At 43.6% G+C, this 21,739-nt stretch overlaps 1 protein-coding gene across 33 annotated transcripts in view; it reads right to left on the reverse strand.

Annotated features, from left to right (window-relative positions):
* The window catches only part of VPS13B (vacuolar protein sorting 13 homolog B), a 729,842-nt gene that overhangs the window by 25,998 nt on the left and 682,105 nt on the right, over positions 1-21,739 (reverse strand). For all 33 annotated transcript variants that reach the window (XM_085021978.1, XM_085021986.1, XM_085021974.1 and 30 more), the window contains 5 exons: positions 21,272-21,418; positions 19,013-19,296; positions 17,371-17,498; positions 16,679-16,878; positions 2,163-2,281 (listed from right to left, as the gene is read on the reverse strand). In XM_085021978.1, coding sequence (XP_084878104.1) covers positions 2,163-2,281; positions 16,679-16,878; positions 17,371-17,498; positions 19,013-19,296; positions 21,272-21,418 — 878 coding nt within the window. The remainder of the gene's footprint in view (positions 1-2,162; positions 2,282-16,678; positions 16,879-17,370; positions 17,499-19,012; positions 19,297-21,271; positions 21,419-21,739) is intronic.

Consider the following 21,739-nt stretch of genomic DNA (forward strand, 5'->3'; position numbering starts at 1 on the left):
CTGCTTCTGACCTTTGAACCAGCTGTGTCCCCTGTCTGCAAAGCTCTCCCCCCAGAAAAGCCACATTACTAACCCCCTCGCTGCTTTCAAGTCTCTGCTCAAATGTCAACTTCTTGGCAAGGCTTACCTCCACCAGTTTTTCAAAACTACGCTCTCTGTCCCTTTGCCCTGGTGCTCCTGGTCCTTATAAGCAGGCTCTGTGTTTATCCCAACAGAAGGCCAACCTCCTACAGAACCCGAACACTTCCTTTTTTATGATGTTTATTCTCTGTCCTCCCATTCCACAGCTCTAAGAATGCGATCTCTTTGGGAGCAGGGATTTGGGCTTTTAGGTCACCGGTGTATCCTCATCTCTAGAAGAGCATTTGGAAAATAGCTGCTAAGTAAATGAATTACGGAAATACTAGCCAATGCTTGCACCTCTCCTACCGCTACCACTGAATTAACACTACTGTCATTAATGAGGCCGACTAATGCTCTAGATAAAAACATTCCTGAAATTGTTGGGTGGGCTTGAAATTTGGGGTTAAGTGGTTTAAAATTTAGCATCCAGTTTTGTTACACTGTTAATTCATTTTGCAAAGACTTGGAGGCAAAGGAAACAGTCTACCCAACCTGTTCGAAATATTGTAAATTCAAATTAATAATAATTGGGCAAGGCCCAAATTAATGAGTTCTTAACCATGTATAAAAAGCAAGAAACTTAAAAAAAAAAAAAAGGCCTTAAGCAATGTAGGAAAGTTGCTATTATTATTTTATAATTTAAATACAAATTTAAATAATACATTCATTTTTCTGATTATAAAATAAATTCTTGTAGAAAATTAAAATACAGAAAAATTTAAATAATCACTTATCACTGCACATCTATTAACAATTTTGATTCTTTTCAGTGCTATTTCTAGTAATGTGTCCGTGTGAGAATATCAGTGCATATATATACTTGTGTGTATATATAGGTACACATAACTAGGATAGTTATATATTCCATTTTATATTCTGTTTGCTTCATTTGCGATTCATCATTCATCACATCTATTTTTCCATTCCACTAAAATCCTATAGGCCTTTTTTCTGTGGATATACCATTTTTTTAATGAAGATTTTTCTTTTTTTCCTACTATAGCTGATTTACGACGTTCTGTCAATTTCTGCTGTACAGCAAAGTGACCCAGTTATATATACACATTCTTTTTCTCACACTATCGTCCATCATGTTCCATCACAAGTGACTAGATACAGTTTCCTGTGCTATACAGCAGGCTCTCACTGGGATGTACCATTTATGGTACATGTGCATCTCCTCTATTCCCCTGCTGATGATATCCGTATCCTGAATATTTTCCCATTCTAATTAGCAATGTGATAAAACTCCTCTACATAGCCTTGCCTACTTCTCTAAGTACTGCTTTCACTCTTAAGCTCTTAAAATTCTCAAAAGTGGAATTTCCAAGCCAAAGGGATTTTAAAGCTCTTCATACATACTGCTAAAGTGCTTTCCACAAAAAAGTACCAATTTACACCCTATCTGGGACTATATAGGATGGAACATCATTGTTAATTCAATAAGTTATATCTTATTTAAATTTGCATTTCTTTGATTACGTGTGTTTCTTCTTCCTAGAATTTTCTGTTCATGTCTTTTGCTGTTACTTAATTTTTAGAAGGAGGGACTATCTTCATAGCATTCCTATTGAATTATATGAGTCTTTTTAAATGAAGGCTATTAACTCAGGTTCATATTTGTAAAACCTGGCTGCAACATTCAGGTCAAAGGAGGAAAAAATGTGCCTCTGAGAGGTGAATTTATTTTTGCTCTAACTGCCACGTCTAATGACTAATTACTAGCTTGTCATATGAGATACGGAAGTGTTATGTTATCTCATGCTAATGATAATGTGTAATTGTAAGAGGCATGTCTCCGTTTGGAACTCAGCTGGTAACACTTACCACAGAAGAACTGGAAGGGGTACCCACAGAAGATGATATAGTGCTTCTTATTATGCATGTAATTTAACGTGAATAACCATATCCTTATGGATTAGCATAATTAACACAAGGCTTTAAGGTATATATGGATGACAAAGAAGGGTAAGTAGTAGTTGACAACTTTTTTAACAGGAAACTTACCCTGCTGCCCCTGGGATAATAATTAAGCCTACCTGTGGGTGTTAGTTAAAATGGGTCCAGCTTTTCCTTCTGGGGCCACAGTGATGAAGATGGTGCCACCCTGATGGACAGTGTCCACGTATACACAGCCAAAGCCAGTCAGGAACACAACCTGTGGAAAGAATATTCAAAGTCTGATTGAAAAGCAGTAAGAAACACTCTTCAAATGTCTTGGGTTCTGAGGCAATACCACAAACACTTGCTGGTTATATTTCTTTATATCCATGTGTACAGGCCATTCAACTGACTTGAAATGAAAAAAAAAAAATCAAATCCAGATTTTTCAATATCCAGCTGTAAGGTTCATAGAGAAAAAAAATGATGGATGATAGGGCATGAGTGTCTTCATGCCCCGCTTCTCAGAAAGTGGCCAGTAACTCTGTATGGGCTGGAGCCCAGCCATGGGCCAGCCTGATGTGTGTATATGAATTTGTGAGGGGAAAAAACAACAACCCTCAAACTCAGGATTTGAAATGGAATGTGCAAAAAACTCTCAGGCTCCTGAGTACTCACTTACTACCACGAGGATGCCCTTCTATGATGGGGAAACAAAAACATACCCGAAAACGCACCAATAAGATGTGTTATGACCCCATCAAGGCCCCTAGCATAATCTGTGACAGGAATGTCAGATAACTTCATGTGCTTGGAGTCAAAATTAATTTTTCTTCCATGAGAAGGTGGACTAAGACCTAAAAAAAGTTCTATCTCAGAAGCCAGGTGCCAGGCCAGCAGAACAGATGTCCTTTCAGCATTAAATACCGATGCTGCTTAAATGGATAAATATTTGAAAACAGAACAGAGCTATTTGAAAAACAACTCCAAGAACATCGTGTTCACAGCCAACATTACCTGAGGGTAAGGGCAAGAACCTCCCCGTGTTTGGGAACTGGTGATTTGCAGGATCCCTTCAGTCCAAGTCTGGGCCCTTTATTATTGTTAGAACAGCAAATAAAAGAGGAAAGACTCAACATTCCTGGATGAAGGAACAAAGCTAGGTGTCTGCCTGGCATGTAATGAATGCATCCTAATTTTGACCCAAGGAAGAGGTACCAGAAAGCATGGACACAGAACCACAGGAGTCTGTGATTCTTACTCTTGGAAGTGACTTCAAGGTCCCTGAGCATCTTCCTTGTACAACGGTACCTCCTTCAGAATTCCTGACTATCTTCCACATCCAGGGCACCTGGATGTCCTCTTTGCCTCCTTCCTGTCTTCCTTTCCTGCTCTGCCACCTCCTATGCTAGCGCTCTTTTTCATTCTACCAGCCACTGCTCTGTCTTAGTCAGGCCCTTGTCTGCCCCCCAGCACCCTCTGTGGAGAACTCGCTTTCCCCCATGCAAATCCCGTCCAGATCCTCTGTATCTTTGCATAGATAGGGTAAGGACACCTTATTCTAGGAAGGAATTCTCATATTTTTCTATTCCTTTCCTCAGCTCGATACCCACTCCTCCATTCCTATGGCACTTTAACCACCCTTCTTTTTCTTTTTCTTTTTTTTTTTCGGGGCCACACCTGTGGCATATGGAGATTCCCAGGCTCGGGATCAAATCGGAGCTGTGTCTGCGACCTACACCACAGCTCATGGCAATGCTGGATCTTTAACCCACTGAGCAAGGCCAGGGATGGAACCTGCAACCTCATGGTTCCTAGTCGGGTTCGTTGACAGCTGAGCCATGACGGGAACTCCTTAACCACACTTCTGATCACAAATCTTATTGTTTGGATTACAGGCACCAGTTTCTATCACAGATGCAGTCACTAGACTGTCAACCTCTTGAGGGCAGGAGTGGAGTCAGTTTGCATTTTTGACGGATGTGTTTCTCAAATGGATTGTTTTGCAAAATATCTGTTTCCAAAGACTCTGCATCCTGAATTTGCCCCTTTTGTTCCAAGATAAGAATTGACTATGATCAAGTGTGGAATGAAGCCCACCTGAAAAAAATGGCTCAGCTCACGAACCTAAAACAAAACAGATATTCTTTGGGAGACACTCACATTTATAAAAGCCATTATTTTGTGTGCTGTGTAAAGTAAGTCAACTGCTTTTTTATTAGGCTCACAGACATGGGATTACTCATTTGACACAAACCTTAAGGGCCTATGATCCCATCTATATCCCCTCCTCTCAACAACTGTCCAGAACTTCAGGGCATACCCCAGGGTTTTAGCAGAGAGTGCTAAAAACCAGAACTCGCTTAAGGCGGGGGCGGGGGGGGGACAGGATCAGAAGAGGGAAATACTTATTGTTCTGCTCATTCTCAGAGCAATCTTCAGACATTAGGAAATTAGGGTCCGTGTACTTCCTAAGACAGTAAAGATAAGGCAAGCTGATGGTTTCTGTTAAAACTGCCTGGGGACTGTAAAACCAAGAAAATGAACCTAAACCTTTAAAGTACTTCTGCTCAAAAACCTGGACTCTGGGGAATTCCTGTTGTGTCGCAGTGGTTAACGAATCCGACTAGGAACCATGAGGTTCTGGGTTCAATCCCTGGCCTCGCTCAGTGGGTTAACGATCCGGCGTTGCCATGAGCTGTGGTGTAGGTTGCAGACGCGGCTCGGACCCCGAGTTGCTGTGGCTCTGGCATAGGCTGGCAGCTACAGCTCCAATTCAACCCCTAGCCTGGGAACCTCCATATGCCGCGAGCGTCACCCCAGAAAGGGCAAAAATAGACAAAAACAAAACAAAAAAACCCTGGACTCTGGAGAGAAATTCTGTTGGGTGTCCCTTTTACTCATCACTAGAACGGAAGCAACACAGACTTGAATTCTTGCAGTCTCTCTCATCTCTTTTCACATGCAGAGAAACAACTCCCAACACCAAGCATTTCCCAGGATGGCGCTCTAGGGATTAGGTAGGTACCTAAGGGCTAGAGGAAGGAGGCACCTATACCCAGGTCTGAGGGACATTCAAATAAATGCTTGTTTTGCTCTGACAGTTTGATCATTTAAGTATTCAGTTATTCAACCAATCGTTGGGTATTTGACGTGAACCTACATAGGGCTCCTCACGGCAGCAGGCACTGAGAAGACAAAAATCACGCCCTCAAGGTGCTCACAGCTTAGTTGGTGAAGAAGCAAAGTACACAAATAAAGAGAAAAGAGCTAACAGTTCCAGGGCAGAGATTTATAAAGACCTTCTCCCTCTTAGGGTGTTAACCATTGTGGTCTCCGTGCAAGCTCATGAGGGTGACAGTTTTGTGTCCATTTTTTTCAGTAATAATAACCAGTGCCTGGTGTTTGAGAAAGATCTGAGCGGACGTCATCTCAGTGTCCACTCACGTCTGGCTGCCCAGAGCCCTCTCGGCCTGGAGCAGGATTATACTCCTAACCCCCTTGCAGTGAGGTATGGAGATGTGACTAGCTTTGTCCAGCGGGCTAAAGGCAGAATTGACAGGTGTGAGTTCTGAGCCAGAGCTTAAAGGAGCCAGCCTTCTGCCCCTGCTGCAGAGACTGAATTAAGGCTTCATGTTCCATGTCAGTAGTGGGCCAGATCCAATCAGATTCCTGTTCTTTTAAATAAAGTTGTTAGTTTATGTTCATTTATTTGCATATTGACTCTAACAGCAGAGTTGAGATACTGTGACTGAGGCTAGATGGCCTGCAAAGCCTGAAATATTTACTATTTAGACTTCGAAGAAAAAGTCTGCTGACCCCTGCTCCAGGTGGTTGTGGTAGACTGCTAAGGAACTGCACATCCGGGATCGATGTCCTGGTTCAGTCCCTTCTCATACTGACACGAAGCTTGGCTAATGGGATGTCAGCAAGCATGAGGCAAGAAGCAGCATGATAAGGTTTGCTTTTGCGGATTAGTGCTCTCACCAACCATGTAAGGAAGCCTGGTCTAGCCTCTCTACGGAGGAAAGACCTTGCAGTAAGAAAGATGCCCCAGAGTTCCCTTCGTGGCCCAGTGCTTGGCGAACGTGACTAGTATCCATGAGGATGTGGGTTTGATCCCTGGCCTCGCTCAGTGGGTTGAGGATTTGGTGTTGCTGTGGGCTGTGCTGTAGGTTGCAGATGCGGCTCGGATCCTGTGTTGCCGTGGCTGTGGTATAGGCCAGCAGCTACAGCTCCAATTTGAGCCCTGGCCTGGGAACGTCCATGTGCTACAGGTGCAGTCCTAAAAAGCAGGAAAAAAAAAAAAGGAAAAAAAGAAAGATGCCCAGACTTCCTGGCTGAACTCATGCCTTGGCCAACCCTCCATCAGACTGCAGCTGCATGAGTGATCCCAGGCTCATGCTGCAGAAAAAACACTCAGCCACACCCTCTGATTCATTACTGTTTAAAGGCTCCAAGTTCTGGGGTGGTTTGTTACAATGGAACAGACAGAAGGTGGTGGCACCTCTATCAACCTGGGTCCCTGAGGAACCAGGTAGAACAGAGTGCTCTGATGACCACCACTGGGATGCAGCATGAGCAAGAAGTAAATGCTAGGACTGTGATAGGCAGCTTAACCTATAGCCTTTAGCATAACCATATCCTATGCTAATGGATAGAGATATTGGTAACAGGTAGGGTTCCAGCAAAAACCTAAAATATAGGTTTTTGGCTTAATGGTCAGGCAAGTAGAAATTCATATCGAAAGCTACAAGAATGGGAATGAATTCATGTTACGAAGTGGCAAGAACCTTAGTAAACTTGTCTGGGATTACTTGGGAGGTAGATCGTAAACCTAACAGATTTGTAGCTCTAGAAGATGAGGCTTGAAAACAAAATATTAGTAGTGTGTGTTGGCTGTTGCTGGCTGTGTCTGGCAAAGTATTATAAAGAAGAGATAGGGTCAGGAAAGAACTGGCTTATTTGCAAATAAAAATTAAAGAGAATAAAGCGATCCCAGAAATTCAGGGCTTTGCAAAATTAAAAATTCTTTTAAATTCCCAAAGAGCAAAAGATAAGATTTAATCTTTGAACATGAAGGCAGATTAATACACAGGCTTAAGTCTACATAGAGGCATCAGAATTCACTGTTAAAACTTCTTAATTGTTAAAGTGAGTCAGAGAAAATTTTAAGTGAATAGTATAGCTTTGCCACAGAAGCTCCCATATCCAGAGGTAAGGAAACAAGACAGCCTAGAAATATGTCTTTAAAAGGACCTAGGATGTGGTTATTAGGGCCTAGAATTCTCTGGAGTCAAAGAGATCAGAAGTCTGCTGAGTTTTTGAGTCATTACTGCTGCCTAACAACTTATGAACCTAGACTAAAAGAGTCTGTGATTGATGATTTGAGACTCAATACAATTTCAGTTGTGGCCAAGGAGGATCTCTGAGGGTAGTTTCGGGGACTGGAGGAGTAACGGTAACAGGCCCCTTCCAGGAGCAGAGACAGGGCTTAAAGGCTATTCCTTGCAAAAAAACAAAAACAAACAAACAAAAAAAACAAGAACCAAAACCCAAAAAACAAAACCCCAAAACAAAACAAAATCCAATTGCATAGCACTGGGAACTACAGTTACAGATAAGGAACAGTGTAATATAACTTGTGCTTGATGTTATATTCAGTTATCTTTATTAGAATGATTATTTGCTATATTTCTCTTCCACAAATGATATTTTAAAAATTATACCAGTTTAATTTCTAGTAAATAGGTTACAAGGAGATGGCTAGGAAACAACTGAAAGTATTCTTGAAAATCTCTCTTCTTTTCTCCATCTTCTCTCGCATTTTCCCTCAATAGGCTATATGTGACGATTCGGGGATAACCAAGAGGGAGTTATAAAGCATCATGGCAGGGAGCCCTGTATTAAATAACGGGTATCCCTGCCTTAAAGCCCTTAAGTCACCCTCTCTGCCAATCTGTACTAATTCCCCTTTGATTGGGCTCCAGTGCCCACTATGGCACATCTTGCTAGACCTCATCTCTCTCCAATTCTTTCTTTTACCTGATTCATTTTGCCTCAACTTCACATTTTCACTTCCTTTCTGATGGCCAATTTAAAAAAAAAATCCATCCTTAAATTGTTGAAATGTTAATACTAGAAAATATTACTTGATACAAAAGAAAACAGTAAAGGGGTAGGAGTTCCTGTCGTGGCGCAGTGGTTAACGAATCTAACTAGGAACCATGAGGTTGCGGGTTTGATCCCTGGCCTTGCTCAGTGGGTTAAGGATCCAGCGTTGCTGTGGCTGTGGTGTAGCCGGCAGCTGTAGCTCCGATTCAGCCGCAGCCTGGGAACCTCCATATGCCGCAGGTGTGGCCCTAAAAAGACAAAAAAAAAAAAAAGAACAAATAATAATTTGAGGTACAAAAAACAAAAATGAAATGGCAGGTATAAATCCAACTATTATAAAGAGGCACATTTTATAATGGGTTATTTTGTGTCAGTCTGATGGGGGGTGGGTGCCAGATGAAAAAACATAATTTCTGGAGGTGTCCCTGAGGGTGATTCCAGGTTAGATTAGCATTTGAATCAGTGGATTCAGCAGGCTGCCCTTCCCAGTGTCGGGGGACCTCAACCTATCCACTGGAGGCTTGAGGTGGAGGAAGAATTTGTCCCTTTTTTTCCCTGCCTCAATGCTTGAGCTGGGACATTTCATTTCCCCTTTTTTTTTGCTTTTCAGGCCGCACCTGTGGTATATGGAAGTTTTCAGGCTAGGGGTCCAATCAGAGCTACAGCTGCTGGCCTACACCACAGCCACAGCAATGAAGGATCTGACCCAAGTCTGCGGGATCCAAGCCGCGTCTGCAACCTACACCACAGCTCACGGCAACGCCGAATCCTTAACCCACTGAGTGAGGCCAGGGATCGAACCTGTGTCCTCATGGATACAAGTCAGATTTGTTGCTGCTGAGCCACAATGGGAACTCCTCATTTCCTCTTCTCACGCCCTTGGACTGGAATTTATAGCCTGGCTCTCCCGAGTCTCTAGCTTGCCTATGGCAGATTGTGGGGTGTCTCAGCCTCCATAAATTGATCTACAGATACAGCAATCAGGCGTTGTATTTGCTCTGCTGACTTTTGGCAAAAATCTATAAAACTTTTCACCCTCTGTTTTGGGAAGGAATAAGTACAAAATTTACTTCTATGTCCAGATCAAATAGTTTGTAAAAGAATATATGAAGATAGAACACCATGGTAAGGAAGAATTTAAGACTTGGACTTTGAAGGGAAGAAGAGATTTCCACGTGTGCTCCGGGATTATACACTAACCTACCCAGGGAGCAGGGGAGGAAGCTGCAGCCTGCTTGGCTGCAGGTGGTGGCTTATTGTGAGCAGTCTAGTGGACTGTGGAGGCTTTTCCGGGCTGGACTCTGTTGCAGTGATCATTTTGCTGGTCTCTATGGAGACAGGTTTGAGGGTAGGAAGGCTGAAAACAAGAGAGAGCCTGTAGGGGCTATGGCTAAAATCTGGGAGAAGGATGATGAGTCAAAGGCTGGAAGTAGACCCTGGTCAGATACAAAGACACTTCTAGGAATTTCTGCCAGAACTTGGTGACTGACTGGATGTGTGGGAGAAGAGAGAGAAAGGCAGATCCAGCAGGAATGAGAGGCTTGGAAGCTAGACAGGCCTGGGATGGAATCCCAGTCCACCTGCTCTGTCTGTGCACACGAACCTCTCTGCGCTTCAAGGATGGGATGCAGACTAATTGACAGTATTTTAAGAAAGCTTGACATAAAGTAGGTACTCAATACCAATTTATATCAATGTTATTAAGGTTTTCATAGTGGGGAAATGGTAATGACGTTAACTAAAGGCGACATCTGGGCGAAGCTGGCTTGGAGATTGGGAAGTGGTCACTGGTTTCAGACGATGATGATGTTTGAGGTGACCTGCAGGTCTTTCAGGTGGAGCTGTCTGGTGCATAGCTAGAAACAGAGCTCGAGCTTGGGAGAGATGTGGGGGCCAGAGATAGAGATCTCGGAGGGACCGGGTGGTTGTTGGGAGCTAACGTTTTGAGAAGAATTAGATCTCCCAGAGAGGCAAAGAAGGGGGGTGACTTCCTAAGATGATCAAGGTAGGAAAGACAGGATAAGGATGAGAGGAAAATAGCAGCTCTTCTGGGTGTAATTCCTCCTCCTATCTATTTGCTGAAAAATACTTCAGGGAAATCCCTCTGACTGAGCATCTCTGGAAGCAACACTGACTCAACCAGAACAAACTGTAAGCACACAGCAGACTCTAGACCAGGACACTGGGCAGATGGGAGAAGCGGGTGCCAACTTGCTGATACATCCCTGGCCCTGATCTGGGGGGTGGTGAGTGAAGTCAAGCAAGACGTGAAAACATCTGCACTGCACATTTTCGAAGTCAGACCCTCACTTGGATCGATAACTTCTCTGTGTGACAATGTGGGGATGGAGGCTAATGGTATCTCTGAAAATGACCACATGCATTTAAGCCTTAGTGCTCAGGGGTACGCGGCGGATCGGCACCAAGTGCACAGATCACACGCTTGAATCCTGGCTCATCACGGCATTTTCCAAAGTGTCTCAGAATATTCTTGTAAGCAAGATAAGGACTCTCTTATACGGCATAACTTAAAACTGCTTTTAGATGCATTTTCCTATTTAAGAAATGTGGGCTAGATGACAGTACAGTTTGGTGTGTAAGGGGCTGACTGAACCGGTGCATTAGGGAAGTGTCTAGTGATTCACCACAGCATGTAGACCTTGGACTTGTCCTGTTCAACGTATTTATTAATGACTTGGATGAACACGCAGAATGCATGCTGACCACATCTATAGATGACATAAAGCGACCAGGGATACTTAATATGTTGGATGACAGCATCACGATTTTTTAAAAAAGTGATTTCAACAAGTGGACCAGGCCCAATAGCAACAAGATTTAATTTCTTGGAGATAAATGTAAAGTCCTGTCATGGGGTTCAGAAAGCCAACTGAACAGCAAGTCCACATGATAAAGACCGTGGGGATGTGGTTGACCATGATTTCAATAATAACAAACAGTCCGGACTCGTTAATAAAAAGCTAACTCCATCTTCTGCTTTATTAATGGAAGCGTGGGGAGCTAACAGCTGGTTCGACCACATTTGGCACACCATGTGTAATTCTGGCTGCCAGACTTTTAAAAGGGAACATAACACACTAGCGTGTTCGGACACGGGTAACTGTGGTGATGGGTCTGGAAATCACATTGACTGAAGGAATGATTCAAGGAACCAGAAACGCTTGGCCTGCAGATGGGAACACTTGGAGAAGATGTTGAAGCTGCCTTCAAATAACTGGGGTGTTGCTACGTTAAAGGAGCAGTCGATACTCTGTGATGCCCCAGAGAGTTAAACAAGGATGGATGAATGGAGGGATAGTTTGCAGCTTGATACACGCAGAAACTTTCTCACCATCGCCACTGGAATACGCCAGGACTATGACACTGGGAGTCTTCTGAGGTGGGATGTCCCAGAAGGGACACTTGCTCTAGGTAAAAGAGGCAAATGAGAAAAGGTCTTCTAACCATGGACAGAGAGAGAGAGACCTCAGCTTGGGAAAGGAAAAACAGGACTGTGCCATATGTGAGCAGACCCAGGTTCCAGCCTGAGGCTGCTTAATTATAAACCACCTAGTGGATTACTCTTTCAGCCTCAATCCTCTCATCAGGAACATAAACATCAAAATTACTGCCCTATCTTAGAATTTGTGCAATGATCAAAGGCTCTATCTTAGGATGTACTACACTTGATTGCATGTATTTAGTTACTCAGGTGCCTTAAAAGTGGGAATTATACATTATTCAGGGCAAAGAGTGTGGCTCTTGTTAGGTCCTCGGTAAAAGTTTGCGACATAGGAGTATCTGGTGTGGCACGGGGGGTTAAGAATCCGACTGCAGTGGCTCAGGTTGCTGTGGAGGTGTGCATTTGATCCTGAGGCTCGCATTCAATCGCTGGCCTGGGAATGTTCAGATGCCACGAGTGAGGCCATTAGAACAAAGAAAAGTGTGTTGAATAAATGAATGAAAGAATGTGGACTGTGGATGTGAAAACACTTTGTAAATGGTACAGAGCTCATAGGAGAAGAAAACAGCAATGACACCGAACACTTCTGCTAAGAGCCAAAGATCAGGAGAATTTCCTGGCTCTTGGTAGAAGAGAATTTTCCTGCAAAGGGATAATTTTAATCTGCCTTGTGGGGTTCAAACTGCTCATTCTTCTTTGTCTCAGGCAATTGCTTTTCACAAACAATTCAATCACTTCCTGTGGCTCTTAAGTTTAAAATCCAAACCGTTGATTGGAGCTACCGGATCTTGCCAGCTTTGGCCTTGAATGGCCTTACTAGCCTCCTCTCCCAACCCTTGTCCTTCCTCTGGCACCATGGCCACACTGGCATTTAGATTCCTGAAAGGCCCATGTTCCCTCTCTGAGCACCAAAGCTTTGAGCGTGATGTTCTTTCTGCCAAGAAAAATCTCCCGTTCTCTTGTCCACTTAATGCCTGGTCACTCAGCCAGGGACTTGCTCCCTGGCCTCTCAAGCTAGTCTGCTGTGTAACTGCACACCTGTGCCCACTTTTCCTTCATAGCTGTTGTCAGGGTTCATACTGACACAACGACCTCCGGGATGACTTCCTCCTCATCTCTCTCCTCAGCGTGTCACCTCCTTGTGGGAAAGCGCTGTGTTTCATTTTTGCGCACTGTACTTTACGTAGTCTCAGCACCAAGTCAGAATGCCTGGCATATATTAGATATTCAGTAAGTCCTTGTTGATTGAGTGACTAGAACACACTCTGCACAATGTTTCTATTAGTTAAAATGGTACCTACTATATATATTTTTTTTCCCTCTTTTTTTTCTTTTTTGCTTCTTCAGGCCGCATCTGGGGCATATGGAAGTTTCCAGGCTAGGGGTCCAATCAGAGCTACAGCTGCCGGCCTACACCACAGCCACAGCCACGCCAGATCCGAGCCATGTCTGCAACCTATACCACAGCTCACAGCAATGCCGGATCCTTAACCCACTGAATGAGGCCAGGGATCGAACCCGAAACCTCATGGTTCCTAGTTGGATCCGTTTCTGCAGTGCCATGACGGGAATTCCGCGGCTATATTTTCTAGGTACCTTTTTCTGTTTTGAGTTTTTCAAAAGAATGCTGCCTAACTTTGACAAGGAGAAGGTTATGGACTATCAGCAATTGAAATCTCATACACTGGGAAAAAAAAAAAAAGTTCTCGGGGTGGCTCAGCAGTAACGAACCTGACAAGTATCCATGGGGATGTGGAATCGTTTGACCCCTGGCCTTGCTCAGTGGGCTAAGGATCTGGTGTTGCCGTGAGCAGTGGTGTAGGTCACAGACACAGCTTGGATCCTGAGTTGCTGTGGCTGTGGTGTAGGCTGGTGGCTGTAGCTCTGTCTGATTTGACCCTTAGTCTGGGAACCTCTATATGCGGCAGGTGTGGCCCTAAAAAGATAAAAAAAAAAAAAAAAGAAAGAAAGAAAGAAAGAAAAGAAAAAGAAAGAAAGAAAGAAAAGAAAAGAAAGAAAGAAAGAAAGAAAGAAAGAAAGAAAGAAAGAAAGAAAGAAAGAAAAGAAAAAAAAGAAAGAAATCTCATACACTTGGCAGGATTCTAAACTATTTCCCTAATAGGATCAAAATTATGATGTTTATCAACAGAAGCTTATTTTTCATGTCTTTTGTTGTTTACTGTGGATCTAAAGATTTTTCTCCCCTGAAGTCAGGCTACCCCTACCATCATTATGGGTAAGAGCACCGATGCCACTGCAGGGCCTCTGGCTGAGATGTCTTCCAGCCAGGTGTGAGCCATGGTCGCAGCCCCAGAAAACCCACAACAACCAGAATTTTGTGGCACAGCTGTCTTCAGTCTTCTTGATAACTCTTAATCCAAAGACTACTTGTTTGTGTGATTATAAAGTTATTTTCTGCATATTCCCTCTCACGTTCCAGCTCAAAATTATACAAGACGACTAGGTTTATTTAGGAAACCAAGGCAGGGGCATATCTGCGCCTGACAAAAGCTAAAGGGGTTTTCTTCCTTGGGGCACAATAGAGATTTTATGGTGTTTTCCTTCTGCTTTTTCAGGTCAGCTTTGAAATTCACATCACGTGCCTCAGACCCAGGGCTGAAGAAAGGCTCTGGGAAGGCCAGCTCCCTCGTACAGAAGGGTTGCTCCCTTTCATCAGAGGACACAGCTCCCCACACTCCCCAGTGATTTATATGCTCTGGTGTGTTATTGAGGAGATGTCACTGAGGGTTTGAGACAAATCTTCCTCCAGGATGGGAAGTAAACCATGCTTTGCAGGACATATGGCACACAGCTCCCCCAAAAAGAATGGGAATACGACACTTTGCCGGGTCCTAGGACCAGGGATAATAACAGTGCTAGAAAGAGTACCTCCTCTTAGCTTTGAAGTGTCCCCGACTACAAAGGTTTGAGTAAATTAGGGTGAACGGAGATTCCCAAAATATAGTTTGGCAGACAGAATGCCTATTGTAAAGAATTCCCTATACAAAAAAAAAAAAAAAAAAAAAAAAAAAAAAAAAGAGGGTCTGTTAAAAAAAAAAAAGAATTCCCTCTGACACCCAGGAATCTTGACTAGGTAGGAGATTTCTTACAGAAGTAAATACAATTAAATGTTACAAATGTTATCTGGGTATGTGGACGGTCCTCAGAGTGGGGAGGAACTTGCCAGGGTGTCGAGAGAGAAACTCTTGAGAGATGAGAAAGCATGTGCTGGCAGGACCGGGGAAGAGGGGAGTTAAGGAATTCCAGGTAAGGGAGCAGCACTCATAGCATAGTGGTACAGAGCACATGCTTTGGAATGAGGCAGATCTGGAAAAATCCCCAGGCCCATCCCTTGTCATGGGATTTAGGCCATGTTTCTTCTGGGGGTCTCAGTTTTCACTTCTGTAACATGGAGATGACAGTCCCTAGCTTCTATGGCTGCTGTAAAGGTTAGATAAGAACGGATATAAAGGAGTTCTCTTAGAGTTCCCGTCATGGCTCAGTGGTTAACGAATGCGACTAGGAACCATGAGGATTCAGGGTTGATCCCTGGCCTTGCTCAGTGGGTTAAGGGTCCGGCGTTGCCATGAGCTGTGGTGTAGGTTGCAGATGTGGCTCGGATCCTGCATTGCTGTGGCTCTGGTGTAGGCCAGTGGCTACAGCTCCGATTGGACCCCTAGCCTGGGAACCTGCATATGCCACGGGTGCGGCCCTAGAAAAGGCAAAAAGACAAAAAAAAAAAAAAGTACAATAGTATTCATCCATAAAAAGGAATGAAGTTCTGCCATGTGCTACAACAATGATGAACCTTGAAAACATTATGCTAAGAAGCCAGACACAAAAGGACAAATGCTGTACAATTCCACTTGCATGAGGTGCTTCACGTAGGCAGATTCAGAGACAGAAAGTACAACAGAGGTTCCCAGGGTTGGGGAGGGGGCAGAACGGGGAGTTACGGGGAAAGAGTATCTGTCTGGGATGATGAAGCATGTCTGGAAATAGCGGTTATGGTTTTACAACATTGTGAATGTCTTTAATGCCACTGAATTGTACCTAAAATTGGTTAATTTTGAGTAGAAAGAAAATGCTAGGTTCCTGTGCCATTTTCAACAAAAATATCACCACTAACACCCAGAGTAAGACAGAGACAAATCAGGACTCTAATCTGTTTATGTTTTTAAAACTGTACGTATATTGCAGTTTTACATACAACTAGGATGAATACATATATTTTAAAATTAGCATTTTTTCAAAAGATGGAATTCGTCTAGGGTTGGTGTTATGACTGTCCTGAAATCTGGATAGTTGGACTGCCTTCCATATAAAGAAGATTAACAATTTTATTTCACTTTTTTTCTTCTTTTTATGGCCGCACCTGTCTCATATGGAAGTTCCCAGGCTGGGGTTAAATCAAAGTTGCAGCTGCCAGCCTATACCACAGCCACAGCCACACGGGATCCGACTTACACCACATGGCTACATGTACACAGAGCTGCGTCTGCAACCTACACCACAGCTCATGGCAATGCTGGATTCTTAACCCACTGAGTGAGCCTCACAGGCACTATGTCAAGTTTTTAACCTGCTGAGCCCTAATGGGAACTCTTTATTTCACTTTTGACCTGGGATTAGACCCAAGATGGGCTTGCTTTACCAAGTGCTCTTCTCATTAACCACTCTAGAGTTTACTTTGGAGGTACACACTTGTGTTGGAGAATTAATATCCCAGTGAGAACGTAAAAGTGGATACACAGAGACAAGAAATTCAGCATTTAGGAAACTAGGTTTAGAAAGAGACAATCTTTCTAAGAGACAAAGAGAACAAAGAGTTCCCACTGATATGGAGGGGTGGGTTTAATCCCTGGCCCTGCTCAGTCTGGTTAAAGGATCCAGCTTTGCTGCGGTGGCAGTGTAGGCTGCAGCTGTAGCTTCGATTCGGTCCCTAGCCTGGGAACGTCCATATGCTATAGGTGCAGCCATTAAAGAAAAAAGAAAAGAAAAAAGAAAAAAAAAAAATAAAGGAAGAGAGAACCAGCAAAGCCTTAGGAAAGGGATGCTTTCTCTGGGCTTTGTCGGGAATGCACGAGGCTCACTGACCTGGGTTCCCTGATTGTTGATGTCGATGGCATCACTCCATTCAGTGGTCATCTCCTCCAGCAATTCTACTCTCAAGAGGAGGCTTGGAAGTAAGTCTCTGGTCTTGCAGTCTGGATAACTGGACATCTGATGATACAGCTCATGATGAACCGAGCACTCGGGAGGGATTTTTCTGCAATAAACCTCAAACTTTGGAATATCTGAAATTGAAAAAAGGCATATGTAGACTTAGGATCTGAAGACAAAGACCTAGGGATATGAAACATGATGTGGTGAGAGAAATATCGCAAAGAAGTTTACATAAAGATTAATCCTTTTTTTTTTTTTTTTTTTTTTTTTTTTGGTCTTTTTGCCTTTTCTAGGGCCGCTCCCGCAGCACATGGAGGTTCCCAGGCTAGGGGTCGAATCGGAGCTACAGCTGCCGGCCTACACCAGAGCCACAGCAACGCCAGATCCAAGCCACATCTGTGACCTACACCACAGCTCACGGCAACACCAGATCCTTAACCCACTGAGCAAGGCCAGGGATGGAACCTGCAACCTCATGGTTCCTAGTCGGATTCACTAACCACGGAGCCATGATGGGAATGCCAAGATTAATCTTTTTATTTAAGGATCACAGGTAACTACTAAGTCAAAAAGCTCCAGGAAGAATATAGGTTTTGTAGCAAATTCAACACTATAAAATATACCTTTAATGTTTTCCTTTATAAGTATCGTCACTGGACATCTGTTGTGGAAGATTATTCGAGGACTAGGGTCTTCTGAGAGGGTTAAGTAAGTCACTCCGAAGTGTTCTTGATAGGTCAGTGCTATAGCCCTAGAACAGGGTCAGAGCCAATGACAGAAATGATTTAGTGCAAAACATGTGCTTCCCCTCCTGGTACATGTTCATTTGGATTTGTGATATTTGAACTTCTATGATACCTTTTCTTTTCAACATCAGAGGAAATGTTTTCCAGAGAAAGGAGGCCATCTGCTTATCCTTTAATAGCCAAACACTAATTATAGGTTTAGTAACTCTTTTTCTGACACTAGTAACACTGTTTTTACAATATTTTTTTAAAAGGTGAGAAAATATTTAAATTCTGCTTTGTCTTTTTAGGGCCACACCCACGGCATATGGAGGTTCCCAGGCTAGGGATCGAATCGAAGCTGGAGTTGCTGGCCTACACCACAGCCACAGCAATGCAGGATCTGAGCCGCATCTGCAACCTACACCACAGCTCACGGCAACACCAGATCCTTAACCCACTGAGCAAGGCCAGGGATCGGACCCGAAACCTCATGGTTCCTAGTCGGATTCGTTAACCACTGCGCCACGACGGGAACTCCAAAATTTTTAACAACAACAAAAAACTCACTCAGGTTGAGTTCTCCAATCAGAGGAGGACAACTATTCCCCTCAAGATGAAAAGTGTTTATAAAATCAGGGATGCATATGAACGTTGTGAAAGAAGAAGGGACGAGTACAGGGAACAGAGCCTTACTATTAAGGATAACTCGAGTTAGGACGTAATCTTTAAAAATATTACTACTAGGAATCTCTATACACATCAAAGTTAAGATGGCTAAGATCTCAAATAGAGTCTATAAATTCATAATCAGGAGAATAAGATACCTCTCATAAGGTCACAATATGTTTTCTCTTGGACTTTTTACATATACCATAAATAAGTTATTCCTGACAGCTACAAAAAGGACGTATTGCATGCAAAACGACCGCAAAATAAAAGTCCGGTATGAACAAACCATTACATGTCTCTGGCTTGATTCTGTGGTTGTTATTTGCATAATTGGTAATTGGTAATTGAAGTAACTTGCGTGCAGGAACAACCACAGAACAGAGTCTTCTGTGACTTGTGTTTATCTAAGATATCTCTCTTAATGACTTCTTGAGAAAAATTCCATTTGGAAGTGAAAGTAAAACATGGGAAAAGAAAAAGGTTTTCCAGCTTGACTCTCTCATATTTTAACCCTATTTCTTATCACTTGACAGAGGCTAAGAAATCATAAAAGGAGGCGATCTTTTCATTATGATATATTGCTGCTTCCGTGGCACAAACACCATCATCTTTTCCCCAGAAGAAGCTGCTGAAGGAAAAAAAAAAAAAAAAAAAAAAGAAGAAGCTGCAGAAGGAAAACCGATCTCATCAGTAGTCCACTAGGACAACCCATACGTGATCATACCATTTGCCCAGCTGTACATAACATCTAGCAGTCATTAAAAATAAAACCTCATTTCACAGGCGGTGAGCACTGCAACTATTCTCCTGTCTTTCCTGGCACCTGGATGAACAAGCAAAGAAGGGCATTCACAAAAATGTAAAATACCTGGTACAGAATCCATTTTCCCCACAGCTCCCCAAGGGCACTGCCACACTTTGTCTGGGGAACTCTTGTCTAACTACGGCGGGCAGGCTCCAGTACTGGGAGCTGTTGGCTGCTGCGGCAGGAGCAAAGGCCAGCAAGATCTGTTTCTGAAGCAGGGATGCATCCAGGGCTGACTGACTGATGTCAGGCCTTAAGTCCCAGCAAGGAAGGGAGCTGAACGTCACTGCAGGCTGCTCGCCACCAGGGTGAAGGCTGAAAGTAGCACCGTCCGGAATGTGAAAATACTGCAGACAGAGAAGACAGTGCAGGGGGGGCACAGTCACTATAGTCATACAGACAACTTGAGGTTTTTCAAGCACAGCTTCTGAGAAACCATAACCACACAGTCTCGGGAGGCGGCCAGGTGGGGGACATGGGAGGGAATATTAGAAATCCCGTTTCCATGAGAAGGTCCTAATGAGACAATTACAAGCAGCAAGAGCAGAGTCTGCGTTTCTAGGCATAATGAAACGGGATAGAGCTGGCGTGATTTAAAAGGTGATGCAAAGTTCTCAACATCCCCCAGGTACTGCGAAAAATCCAGATGCCATGGGCTAGAAATGCCGTTTGTTGGGAGGAAGCCCTCTTGGAAAGGTACAGCCGGGCTGAAAAAGTCGCACCCTGAGTGACCGTGGGCCGGAGGGGTCTGAATGAGATACACTGAATGAGATACAGAAGGGCAAGGTTGGGAGCTCAGAAAACCAAGGTTTTTGAAGGCTCATCCTGAGGGAACAGGAAACTCTGATCTCCAGCCTTTGGCTGGAATTCCACATGGTTTCTGGCACACTAGAGAGCCTCAGGATTGGAGACTTAAAAAGGACCTCTGGCGATAATTTATTTGAGTCTCCTCTTTCACAGCTGAGGAAGCTGCTTTCCAGAGCGCCGGCGAGGTGTCCAGCATCTCAGAGCCAGTGTGTGGCAAAGCCTGGCCAGAAGCCCGGCTTCCGCCTTCCTCCCCTGTTTGCTGTTTCTCCCACTGTCCCAGATGGTCCTCCTGAGAGGCTGGGGATTATCATGTCTCTTAAAAATTCCTGCACCTGCCCGGAGCAGGGTCAGGGTGGAAAAAGGAGGCCCCCTCAACTGCAGAAAGAATCGGGGGTGTCGAGGTGGCTGCTGGCAACTCTCATTTCCTGAGCACCGAGCCTTTTTACTCATAGTATCTCATTTAATTTTTACCTGGACGCTGCAAGGAATGCAAAATCATACCCCCTTTCAGATGAGGAACTATCAGTGTGGAAAGCCCTGACCCACTGTCTCAGGAAGCCCAAAGGGGGGAGAAGCAGGAAATTCATCAGGGTACAGACTGGTTTTTTCCCTTGAATCCTCGCCTACAATGTCATTACAGTAGACCTCTACTTGCCAACAGGGTCCTTTTGGTCACCTGCTGATTTTATTAATATTTCCGTGAACCAAGATGAAACTCTCTGATGCTGACATACTGGTAAATACTATAATGCACTGTAAGCTTAGCCGACCCAGACTTTCCTCCTAGTGTGTTGTTCTAATGTAACTTTTAGGAGCTAAAAGTAAGGGATCACAGTAACTGCAGATGAAAGCAAAGACAAAGAATACGTTTCAGTATGATGGTTTCAACAGCATAAAACAATAGCACACCACTTAGCATATTCTGTTTTTAGGGCCTTTTAAAATAGCTCCTTACTCTCTTAAAATAAAACCCTTCATCTGAATCGTATAAAGAACTGAATAAAAAAATCCTTCTTGGATTCATTTTCCACATATTCTGCCACAGAGACGTTAACATAAATGAGCTGGTACATTTTCACATTTCCTCTCCTTGTGGATGCGGCGCACAGGGCTTCCAGATCTGGGGCTCAGTTGGGGCTGAGCCTTCTGCACACACGGCTCCTGCAGGCGCGGTGCCCTGCAAGGCAGATGTTCTTTTCCATGAGCCTCAGAGCCAGTTCTCAGGCTCCGGTCCCGGCGCAGCAGGGGCCGTGAACTAGGGAGCCCGCTGCAGCCCCTGGGCAGATGGGTGGGGCAGCGCTGCCCCGTAGTGCGTCAGGCCAGATGTCTCCTTATTAATGACCTGGGAAGCGCTGAGCAAGACATCCAGGGTTTTAATGAAAGCGAAAATAAGTGAGTCTGTACCTATACTCAGTGTCAGCTTTTTATTTCTTCTAAGGTTAAAAAAACGTTGATCGGGATGATTATTGATTTATCAAAAACTTAGACAAAACAATCCATGCTTGAATTGCTTACCTCCTTTCCAGACTGGGGTGTGGAGACAGACAACTGGGGTTTATAAAATATCTGATATGGGGTATTATTGATTATTGTAGTCTTGTCTTCAATCTGAATAACTTGTATGCCTTGCTGTACCATGGAGGAAATGCAGAACTGGCATAACTGCAGGACAATTGGGGAAAGAGTAATTTAAAAAAATACTACATGGCATATAAACATCTCTTGATTATTTCTAAAAGATCATTTTATCCACTGGTTTGCCCAGGACAATATCCATTTTACTTTTTGTTCTAGAGTATTTATTAGAATTCCCTTTGTGTCTCAAAACTATCTTGGTCCCTTAAAGGGGCCATTCTGTGCTCTTCGGCCGGGTGCTTTAGCAGATCAGTTGCTTTTGCTGCTACTGTATAGTGACAGAGACTTGTTTTCATGTTCTTTAACCAATTCCTTCACAAAATATTTGCATCTAAAGCACTTTTATAT

The sequence above is a fragment of the Sus scrofa genome, chromosome 4 (genome assembly GCF_054392235.1).
Source record: "Sus scrofa isolate SSC_HxYL_T2T_F1_AM1 chromosome 4, Sscrofa_HxYL_maternal_Yorkshire_Landrace_v2.0, whole genome shotgun sequence".
Taxonomy (NCBI): Eukaryota; Metazoa; Chordata; class Mammalia; order Artiodactyla; family Suidae; genus Sus; species Sus scrofa.